Below are 11921 nucleotides of genomic sequence, written 5' to 3' on the forward strand. Positions count from 1 at the left end.
GCGTGGAAGAGGAGGCCCCGCTGTGTGTCCCGGGGAAGGAGACCTCGTCCAGCTCCGTCGAGTGGGCGAGCCATTGCAGCCAGTGCTGGATGAGGCTCGTGCAGGGCCTGTAGCATTTGTTATGAAGGGGCCCTAAAAAAACACACATACATATTAAAACACCTAATTTTTTTACTTGCACAGTAAAGTAATTGTATATTTTTTTGCTATAGAGCCAGATAATACGACAAATCGCTAACCTTAAACACCCAGTTGTTCGTAAAAGTTGAAGGCGGTATAGTACTATAGTAATAGAGCAAGTGCAGAATCACTGAACTGGAATTGATAGCTTTAAAGTATTTAGCGCGGGGCCCTTGAAAGTGCGGGGCCCGTAGCTACTACACAAGTAGCTACTACACATGTAGTAGCTACTACACGTGTAGTAGCTACTACACGTGTAGTAGCTACTACTTTTGCTACGAGGATAATCCGGCAACTGATTGCAGGGGCTGCGCCTTTACCTGTCATGTGAAAGACCTCCGATTAGCGCGGTTGGTGCGAAAGAAGTTCAACATACGTACTTTCAAAGTCACGAGAAGTTAATTGCCATTCTGAAGGCGATGGTGTATTTGAACGATGATGTGATTTGATTAATGGTGAACGTTAATTTAGATGATGATGGAAGGTGAATGACGTTCTTCATGATTGGTTATGAATTACTGTTGATGATGAATACAATTGTCATAATACATTTAATAGTTCAAATGATGGAAAATGTATTAGTTTTTTTTAAATAATTTATCCATCATCCACCATGATCAATCCATTGCTGGATGGCGGCTTCCCCACGCCATCGCTATACCTGGAGACCCTGCGATGGTTGTCATTTAATATTACGAATTTAATCACTGCAACTGTTGATAATAATGGTGGCAACTGGGATGATTTCATTAATGACATTTTGTTAATTAAGGCGATATTATTGGTGGTGGTGAGATCTCTTTGACATTACTGATGACAAGCGATGCATGATAATTATTGAGGCTGCACTTGCTGCTGCTGATAATTGTGACGCTGATGATGAAGATGACGATCATGATAACAATGATGATAACAATGATGACAATGATGATAACAATGATGATAACGATGTTGGCAAGCCATTCGTGCACACACGGCGATGACTTTGGTGACGCTGGTGCTGTTGATGACGATGAGATGATTATTGATGATGGTGAGATTATTCATGACTGTAATGATTCGATTATTAATCATTATTGCTGATGCTGTTGATGCCCACTGACGACGATGGTGATAACGATGATGATAATACTTTTACCAAGGATGATGATGACGACGATGCATCCGATGATGATAAGATTCCTATTATCGGTACTGATGTCATGATGTTGTCACTGTCGACGATGATGTCACTGCCGTCGATGACGTCACTGACGATGACAACCCGCCACTGTGTTGCCAGGGTGTCGGCGCTCACGGGCTACGAGCCGCAGGACCTCATCGAGAAGACGCTCTACCACCACGTGCACGGCTGTGACGTGTTCCACCTGCGCTACGCCCACCACCTGCGTGAGTCACCGCACCGCGGGCTCGTGCACGGGGACAGCTGCCACTGGGGGTGCCCCTAATGCACAGGGACAGCTGCCACTGGGGGTGCCCCTAATGCACAGGGACAGCTGCCACTGGGGGTGCCCCTAGGCTCGACCACACAGCAGTAATCGTCGCACCCTGCTGGAAGACTAATACACGGGGACAGCTGCTACTGGGGGTGCCCCTAGGCTATTGGACCGCACAGCAGCAGCAATTGTCACCCCCTACTTGTAGACTAATGCACAGAGACAGCTGCCACTGGGGGTGCCCCTAATGCACAGAGACAGCTGCCACCGGGGGTGCCCGTAGGCTAGACCACACAGCAGCAATTATCGCCCCCCCCGCCCCCCTACTTGTAGACGACGAGATCGTGTCCGTGGCAGGTGAGTCTGTGACGTGGGTGGAGCTGTTGGACGATGATCGCGACACCGCGTGCGTGTGCCGTGTCCGTCCGCGTGGTGCTCAGTGCTGGTGAAGGGCCAGGTGACCACCAAGTACTACCGCTTCCTGGCCAAGCGGGGCGGCTGGGTGTGGATGCAGAGCTGCGCCACCATCGTGCACAACAGCCGCTCGTCGCGGCCGCACTGCATCGTCAGCGTCAACTACGTCCTCACGTGAGCCCCTGACTGGTCGTCGTCGCCGTCATCATTGTAGTCATTCACGTCATTGTTTCGTCGTCATTGTCTTCTTCATCGTCGTCACTGTCGCCATCGTCATTGTCATCATCGTCGTCATTGTCATTGTCATCATCGTCGTCATTGTCATAGTCAACATCGTTGTCGTCAGTCATCATCATCATCATCGTCATTGCCGTCATCATCGTCGGTGTAAAGCAACGTTTGGGTTGAGATTCGAGACGACATTTGGGACGTGTTTGTTCGCACCGTGCGTAGCCAACCGTGCTAATCGGAGGTGCGCGGGACGTTGTGTGTGCACGCAGGGACGTGGAGTACAAGGACCTGCAGCTCTCCCTGGAGCAGATGCACGCCCGCAAAGTGGCGAGCGAGCTGGCCAGCACCGACGCGCAGCAGCAGCAGCAGCAGCAGCCCGAGGGCCGGCGGCCGGCCAAGGGGCGCTCCGCCAAGCACCGGGGCAAGCCCCGCGCGTCGCCCTACCCACAGGTGGGGGCGAAGCTCCTCCTGCTTCTCGCGTGACTCAGCGACCCATGTGACTCATCCACCCACTCAGACGCGTGACTCAGCCACCCACTTAGATGCGTTACTCGGCAACCCACTCAAGACGCGTGACTCAGGAACCCACTCAAGACGCGTGACTCATCCACCCGCTCAAACGCATCGCTCGGCAACCCACTCAAGACGCGTGACTCAGGAACCCACTCAAGACGCGTGACTCATCCACCCGCTCAGACGCATCGCTCGGTAACCCACTCAAATGCGTGACTCGGCAACCCATGTGACTCATCCACCCACTTAAGTCTCGTGACTCAGCTACCCATTCAGGGAGCGTCTTTCAGCCACCCACGGATGCATCACTCTGCGTGGCTATACGGGGGGATGTTAATCTGTGTGTGTCTCTCTCTAGACGCACCACACGACCTTCTACTCCGAGAGGGGTGACTCGGACCGCGAGAGCCAGTGGGAGGAGCAGTCGTGCGCCGAGTCCCCTCCGCCCCTCGGCACGCCGTTCCGGGACGCAGCCTACGCCAGCACGCAGCACACCTACACGCTGTCCCACCCGTACGCCAACGCCTGCACCGCACACCACCACGGCCAGTGTCCCGCTCGCTAGCCACGCGCGACCTGTGCCAGGATAGCCGGCGACAATAATTGCCGTGCTATGGATGACGCTGTCCTACCGATAACGACGACGATGATGATAGCTGTGGTCGTCATCGCTGTGATCATCGTGGTCATTATCGTCATCATCCTAATAATTAATTATCATCATTATCTCCATAATCATAAATGTGCTCATCGTTATGATCACCATCATTGTCTTCATCATCATCCGAATGATGATCATCAACATCTTCCTCAATGACGATGATGATAGCTATCACCGCCATCGCGACGATCATCATCATGATTGTCATCATCCCGATGATCATCGTTGTAATTAAGCCACCGTCATCATCATCCGAATGATCGCCATCATCATAATTAAAAAAATCGTCATCATTAATCAGCATCGTTGTCGTCGGCCATGTACGATCCACTGCTGGATGAACGCCTCCCTTCACCGTGTGGGCCGTAGGGGTTACGTGGCACCATGCGGGTCAGTGCTGGGCACATAGAGACGCGGCACAGCAACGCTCGCGTGTGTGTGCGTGCGTGCGTGTGTGCTACTCGATAACAGCACTTGCCCAAGTCTGTTGAGGCTATACGGGGATCTTTGCCTTGTGCGCGTGTGAGTGTGGGGAGTGGTGGTGCAGCGGTTAGCGTGCTGAGCTACGAACCCGGGCAACCCGAGTTAGATTCCCGCTCACGGCCAGCGACACCGGTGACGATGGCCTAAACCCGGTCCTGGGCCTCCCCCAACCATGTCGAGTACCCGCTGTGATGTGTAGTCATCGCCACTGGGGAGACAAAAGCGGCCGGGCGCCGATGCTGGCCACCCGCCCCCTCGTGCGCCACGTTGGCCAACATTGCTTGCCCCAAGAGATCTTCATCCGCGCGCGTGTGTGTCCGTGTCCCCACAGCGACACCGCCACCACCACCATCTCCTCGTTGTCCTACGAGGACCCGCACCCGGCCTTCGCTTCGTCGGAGCCGGCGCTGGGCTCCTACCCGCAGTACGACGCCAGCCCCCTGCGGGGGCCGCTGGGCCAGCACGGCCGCTACCACTGCCCCTCCTCCTCTTCGTCCTCCTCCTCGGCGGCGGCCGCGGCCGCCAGCGCCGCCGCCGCCACCGCCGCGGTCGCCGCGGCCGCGCTCACCGCGGCCGTGCCAGCGGCCCCCTCCGGCGTGACGGCCGACGTGGAGTCGGAGTGCCGGTGGCAGGCGGTCCGCTCCGGGTTTTACGCGCTGCGCGCCGGCGGGGACGCGAGGCATTCGTACGGCGGCGGCGGCGGCGGCGGGGTCATCGCCCCTCCCTCACACGCCATGCCCTTCCACGCAGCGCACGGTAAGCACGAGAGAGGGTCACCATCATCGTCACCATCATCGTCACCATCAATGTCACCATCATCGTCACCATGATCATCATTGTCGTGATTGTCACCATCATCACGATCGTCAATGGCCCTCATCTCCTCCACTCGTACAACGTATGTTTTACCTGGGTGCTCCAGTTTCCTCCCGCATGCAAACACTCATTAATTGGCCAAGAACAACTTACTATATAGAGGACCGCAGAGCTTGGGTGGGCTCACCACGTGGCTGCTGCTGCTGCCTCACCGCTCATCTGTGGTTCCTCCTCCTGGCACCTCTGAGTCCTTCCACTCTCTCTGTGTGGCAGTGGTGCGGTGGATGAGTCAATCCCCCCCCCCCCCAACCAGGAATTTTACTCAACAACCTTCCGATTGTGAGCCACTCGCTCTTACGCTGAGCCACCGGGCCAGATATTTTGATGCCCCCTCCCCTCCCCTAACGTAGTTCATCGGCTTCCACCAGTCTCAGTGGAGATCCTGATTCCAACACGTATCTTAACTCGTCGCGCAATCGTGCTGGTGGTTACAGGAAGCAACGGGTGGCGTGGGGTGGACCACGCTGGGCTCAGCTTGGCGGACGATTACACGAGCGAGGTGTATCATCATCATCAGCAGCAGCAGCATCAGCAGCAGCAACCGAGTCGCATTGAATCACTCATCCAAGCGACGCAACAGATGATTAAGGAAGAGGAGCAGAGGCGTCTGGCTCCTTCCAAGAAGACGTCTTCGTCTGTCGCCAAATTCCCGAGCCCGTCATCGACGTCGTCGCTTGAGGGATCTCACGGAGGAGGTGGCGGCGGTGGCGGTAATGGCAATACCTACGCCAGCTGTTCACCGCCCACGAACCATCATCATCAACAGCAGCAGCAGCAACAGGCACAAAGGCATCACCACCACCAGCAACAACAACAACAACAGCAGAACCATCACCACCATCAGCAGCAGCAACAGCACAGCTCCTCGCAAACCGTGCTGGACTACTCGCGAATCCAACCGTCCACCCACTCCCCTCCGCAGACGCTCGCCTACGGCAAGGCAGCGGCCGCGGCGGGCGGCCTCTACGCCCGCGACTTCAAGCCGGCGGCGTACGAGGGGTCGGCGGGCGACGCCGACCACCACGGCTCGCCGCCGGAGCTCCGCGAGCGGTTCCACCGCGGCGGGCCCGGCGACGCGGCCGCCCGGCACGACCGCGGCTCGCCGGCCGACGTCGCGGCGGGCGCGGGGGAAGCGGAGCATTCCCCCTGCGCCTACTCGGGCTACGGCGCCGCCTCGAGGCACGCCTGCTACGGCGCCGCCGGCATCGTCGCGGGCGGCGCCCCCGGGACCCTCGCCGGCGGGGGCGGCGGTGCGGCGGACGGGAAGGCCGGAGGGTTCTCGCTGTCGGGGTACGGCGAGAGGACGGGCTTCGACGCCGCCGGGATTCATCACGGCCACCACGGACACCTGCAGCTCAACGGGACGTCGGTGATCATCATGAACGGAAGATAGTTTCCTGGCCGGGATTTTATTTTTTTTTCGTCTCATCCCCCCCGGGCTGGGTGAACCGCGGAGCGACTCGTGGTCTCGCCGCCGCCGCCGCCGCCGTTAGTTTCGTGGGACGCGACTGGCCCGGGGATGCGTTTTGCACTTCGCCTGCAAGTTGGATAGCGCTGGCGGGTGGGCGGGCGGCGGCGGTCGGGTGGACAAAGCGCCGTTGAAATCAAGAGAGAGGTTAATATAATGGTTGGGGAGAAGACGTCGATCAAACGATGTGGCTCGTGTGGAATAGCGGTGGCGTCCACAGACGGAGAGATTTCGATGCCAGTGGATCGAGAGGACTGTTCAGAGACTCCCCGAGTATAAATGTACAATTTAATGAGACCTGTATTATTATTGTTGATATTTACTTTTTTATTATTTTATCAGAAAACGGAGTAGCTGCAATTGTTTTGGGTCACGTTGGAAAAAAAAACTAAAAATGCGAGGGGGAGAAACGAAATTAACTCTGTCCATATTCAAAGCCACTTTGTTGCATGAGTTGATGGCATTTGATGTTCACTTTTGAAGGCCCAACATCCAAGAATACTTGGAGAATATCACCGGTTATAAGGCTACAAGATGCCCCCCCCCCTTTATTCTATAAAGTGCGAACTTCATCAATAAACCGATGCCTGAGGTTGTATTGTTGATGACTTATCCATGAATCAATTTAATATTTCATTCGTGCACCTATTTCACACTCGTCATCCGCACTTCCCATCGAGCACGGTGCGGTGCGATAGACGTTCAACGCACGCGCGTACTCCGTCGGGCACGATGCCACAGCGGCAGTGTCACGGTGAGAGCGCCGGTTCGATTCAACCTCCCGGCACAGCAGCTGAAACACTGGGAGCGACTTTCTTAAACCCACCCCCCCACCCACACACCGCACCGCCTCTGTCCACCACTCCAGCTCGTCATGGGTGGGTTCAACCGCAGTTAACTCGATCGGCAGGTCACGTGTGGTGGGGTCAAGCGTGGGTAAGAACATCCCCCCCCGAGACGTCCTGCCAGCGTGGGAGCGTTTCGACCGATTGCCCTCTAGAGGGGCTCTCTGGAGCTTCCGCCAGCGGTGGGCGTGAGCTGGCAATTGCAGGGCTGCGCCTTTACCACCGAGACACCAGCTGTGTCATGAGAAGGGCCCTCCCTACAACAGTACACTCACGTGAAAACGCGAACCGTGCACACGGGCACGCATGCACACGTAGCGTACGTCATATGTTCATACATGCAGGAACACGTGACGTAAAGATCCCCCCGATAGCCTTAACAGACTGTTATGTTATCGAGTAGCCGCCTGTGAAGGCCCGAACGGCACACGAGGGGGTGGGTGGCCAGCAGCACGCCCGGCCGCTTTTGTCTCTCTCTTGGTGACAATTTACACACCACACTGGGTCTCTCATCCGAGGCTTAGTCGACCTAGAGGAGTCACTGATGTTGGCCGTGAGCGGGAATCGAACTCAGGTCGCCGAGTTCGTGGCGCCGCGCGTTAACCGCCACGAGACCGCTTCCACACACGCACGCGCACACACGTGCACACGCACACGCGCATACGCGCAACAACATACCAACGCACCACGCATACAAAATGACGTGCGATCCGTCATCGGCCGTGCTCTATCCACTACATACTCCGCTGTGGCACGATGCAACAACCCCCCGGGGGCTCTCCACGAGCCGATCCCCATCGCTCCATCTCCGCGGCGGACGTACCCCTCGGGCGCACTGCCCCTGCTTGGTCTGCCGTTCTCGCCTGAGCCTTAACCATTGTGGCCTGGGCGGGACACACCATGTTAACTACCTCGCCAGGTATACAGGAGGTCGTGGATTAGACCCTGACGCCTGCTGCTGTTTATTTGGAGTTTGCGTGTCTCTCTCTCTCATCATCATCACGGTGGCTAGGAGATGTTAACTACCTCGCCTGGTGTACAGGAGGTCGTGGGTTAGACCCTGACGCCTGCTGCTGTATATTTGGAGTTTACGTGTCTCTCTCTCATCATCATCACGGTGGCTAGGAGATGTTAACTACCTCGCCTGGTATACAGGAGGTCGTGGATTAGACCCTGACGCCTGCTGCTGTATAGTTGGAGTTTGCGTGTCTCTCTCTCATCATCATCACGGTGGGTAGGAGATGTTAACTACCTCGCCTGCTATACAGGAGGTCGTGGATTAGACCCTGACGCCTGCTGCTGTATATTTGGAGTTTACGTGTCTCTCTCTCATCATCATCACGGTGGCTAGGAGATGTTAACTACCTCGCCTGGTATACAGGAGGTCGTGGATTAGACCCTGACGCCTGCTGCTGTATATTTGGAGTTTGCGTGTCTCTCTCTCATCATCATTACGGTGGCTAGGAGATGTTAACTACCTCGCCTGGTGTACAGGAGGTCGTGGGTTAGACCCTGACGCCTGCTGCTGTATATTTGGAGTTTGCGTCTCTCTCTCTCATCATCATCACGGTGGCTAGGAGATGTTAACTACCTCGCCTGCTATACAGGAGGTCGTGGATTAGACCCTGACGCCTGCTGCTGTATATTTGGAGTTTGCGTGTCTCTCTCTCTCATCATCATCACGGTGGGTAGGAGATGTTAACTACCTCGCCTGCTATACAGGAGGTCGTGGATTAGACACTGACGCCTGCTGCAGTATATTTGGAGTTTGCGTGTCTCTCTCTCATCATCATCACGGTGGGTAGGAGATGTTAACTACCTCGCCTGCTATACAGGAGGTCGTGGATTAGACCCTGACGCCTGCTGCTGTATATTTGGAGTTTGCGTGTCTCTCTCTCATCATCATCACGGTGGCTAGGAGATGTTAACTACCTCGCCTGCTATACAGGAGGTCGTGGATTAGACCCTGACGCCTGCTGCTGTATATTTGGAGTTTGCGTGTCTCTCTCTTTCATCATCATCACGGTGGCTAGGAGATGTTAACTACCTCGCGCGGTATACAGGAGGTCGTGGATTAGACCCTGACGCCTGCTGCTGTTTATTTGGAGTTTACGTGTCTCTCTCTCATCATCATCACGGTGGCTAGGAGATGTTAACTACCTCGCCTGCTATACAGGAGGTCGTGGATTAGACCCTGACGCCTGCTGTATATTTGGAGTTTGCGTGTCTCTCTCTCTCATCATCATCACGGTGGGTAGGAGATGTTAACTACCTCGCCTGCTATACAGGAGGTCGTGGATTAGACCCTGACGCCTGCTGCTGTATATTTGGAGTTTACGTGTCTCTCTCTCATCATCATCACGGTGGCTAGGAGATGTTAACTACCTCGCCTGGTATACAGGAGGTCGTGGATTAGACCCTGACGCCTGCTGCTGTATATTTGGAGTTTGCGTGTCTCTCTCTCATCATCATCACGGTGGGTAGGAGATGTTAACTACCTCGCCTGCTATACAGGAGGTCGTGGATTAGACCCTGACGCCTGCTGCTGTATAGTTGGAGTTTGCGTGTCTCTCTCATCATCATCACGGTGGGTAGGAGATGTTAACTACCTCGCCTGCTATACAGGAGGTCGTGGATTAGACCCTGACGCCTGCTGCTGTATATTTGGAGTTTACGTGTCTCTCTCTCATCATCATCACGGTGGCTAGGAGATGTTAACTACCTCGCGCGGTATACAGGAGGTCGTGGATTAGACGCTGACGCCTGCTGCTGTATATTTGGAGTTTGCGTGTCTCTCTCTCATCATCATCACGGTGGGTAGGAGATGTTAACTACCTCGCCTGCTATACAGGAGGTCGTGGATTAGACCCTGACGCCTGCTGCTGTATAGTTGGAGTTTGCGTGTCTCTCTCTCATCATCATCACGGTGGGTAGGAGATGTTAACTACCTCGCCTGGTATACAGGAGGTCGTGGATTAGACCCTGACGCCTGCTGCTGTATATTTGGAGTCTGCGTGTCTCTCTCTCATCATCATCACGGTGGCTAGGAGATGTTAACTACCTCGCCTGGTATACAGGAGGTCGTGGATTAGACCCTGACGCCTGCTGCTGTATATTTGGAGTTTGCGTGTCTCTCTCTCATCATCATCACGGTGGCTAGGAGATGTTAACTACCTCGCCTGCTATACAGGAGGTCGTGGATTAGACCCTGACGCCTGCTGCTGTATATTTGGAGTTTGCGTGTCTCTCTCTCATCATCATCACGGTGGCTAGGAGATGTTAACTACCTCGCCTGGTATACAGGAGGTCGTGGATTAGACCCTGACGCCTGCTGCTGTATATTTGGAGTTTGCGTGTCTCTCTCTCATCATCATCACGGTGGCTAGGGGATGTTAACTACATCGCCTGGTATACAGGAGGTCGTGGATTAGACCCTGACGCCTGCTGTATATTTGGTGTTTGCGTGTGTCTCTCTCATCATCATCACGGTGGCTAGGAGATGTTTACTCCCTCGCCTGGTATACAGGAGGTCGTGGATTCGACCCTGACGCCTGCTGTATATTTGGAGTTTACATGTCTCTCTTCCATCATCATCATCATCACGGTGGCTAGATGTTAACTACCTTGCCTGGTATACAGGAGGTTGTGGATTAGACCCTGACGCCTGCTGTATATTTGGAGTTTGCGTGTCTCTCTCTCATCATCGTCATGGTGGCTAGGAGATGTTAACTCCCTCGCCAGGTATACAGGAGGTCGTGGATTAGACCCTGACGCCTACTGTATATTTGGAGTTTGCGTGTCTCTCTCTCTCATAATCATCACGGTGGCTAGGAGATGTTAACTACCTCGCCTGCTATACAGGAGGTGGTGGATGCGACCCGACCCTGATGCCTGCTGTATATTTGGAGTTTGCGTCTCTCTCTCTCTCCCTATAGTCGTGTGGATTTTTCTTCCGGGTTTTTCCCTCCACAGTTATAATAAACATGCGCTTCGAGTGTTTGACTGCTATAAATTTCCACTCCACGTGATAAGCCACTTCACTGGGCTATAATTTGTGGCCACGTCGCTTCTGAAAAAGAAAAAGAAAGAGCTACACAGCACAGTGGGGCCTTACCTGGTTAAATAAAAAGTTGAGTTTAGTAAGCTGTGTAGACAGTCTCAGCATGTCGATGTGAAGTCTCGAAAGTTCGCTGGACGTCCCCTGACCTTGCTCCGGCGGTATTCTCAAGCTTCACCTCCACCTCTTCACGCACGATTAGATTTGTTTTAGTTTCTTTATGTTCCTGTTACCTTTTCATCCGCGTCCGTTGTTCTGATTCCTGGCCGAGAGTCGACTCAATGCGCTTGCCGAATAACTGGCACGAGTGGAGAACGCTACAGAGTGCACGAACCTCGGCCAGCAATTGAAGGCGGCTATACACATCTCTCTCTCTCTACACCTCTCTCTCTCTACACCTCTCTCTCTCTTTTTTACGATCAGAGGAAACAAGAAGATGCTCGGTGTAGTCGGCACTTTGCTCCGTTTTTTTATGCTTTGCTTTATGTAAACCCCCCCCCCCCCCCCTTTTAAATGAAAGACCCAACAATTGTTTTTCCTGCTCTCCTTACCTCTTCCCTCTTTCTCTACCCCCCTCTCTGCCCCGCCTCTCTCTCTACCCCCTCTCGGCCCCCCCTCTCTCTCTGCCCCCTCTCTTCCTACTCCATTTTGCTCTCTCTCGCTCACTCTCTCTCTTTTTTTATAACTACGACAAGTGCTGCATCTGCACGCAGCCCTTCCCACAGTCACACGGCCTCCGACGGGTAGCTTAGATCTG

The 11921-nt window shown here is 54.5% G+C and overlaps 1 protein-coding gene across 2 annotated transcripts in view; it reads left to right on the forward strand.

Annotated features, from left to right (window-relative positions):
- LOC116953315 (uncharacterized) overlaps positions 1-6874 on the forward strand; it is a 69333-nt gene extending 62459 nt beyond the window's left edge. For both annotated transcript variants that reach the window (XM_032973410.2, XM_076074998.1), the window contains 6 exons: positions 1463-1569; positions 2057-2204; positions 2531-2711; positions 3133-3287; positions 4250-4674; positions 5229-6874. In XM_032973410.2, coding sequence (XP_032829301.2) covers positions 1463-1569; positions 2057-2204; positions 2531-2711; positions 3133-3287; positions 4250-4674; positions 5229-6187 — 1975 coding nt within the window. In that variant the 3' untranslated portion in view covers positions 6188-6874. The remainder of the gene's footprint in view (positions 1-1462; positions 1570-2056; positions 2205-2530; positions 2712-3132; positions 3288-4249; positions 4675-5228) is intronic.
- Positions 6875-11921: the final 5047 nt, after the last annotated feature.

The sequence above is a fragment of the Petromyzon marinus genome, chromosome 51, assembly GCF_048934315.1.
Source record: "Petromyzon marinus isolate PM22_M1 ecotype Great Lakes invasive population chromosome 51, UKy_Petmar_22M1.pri1.0, whole genome shotgun sequence".
NCBI classification, from domain to species: Eukaryota; Metazoa; Chordata; class Hyperoartia; order Petromyzontiformes; family Petromyzontidae; genus Petromyzon; species Petromyzon marinus.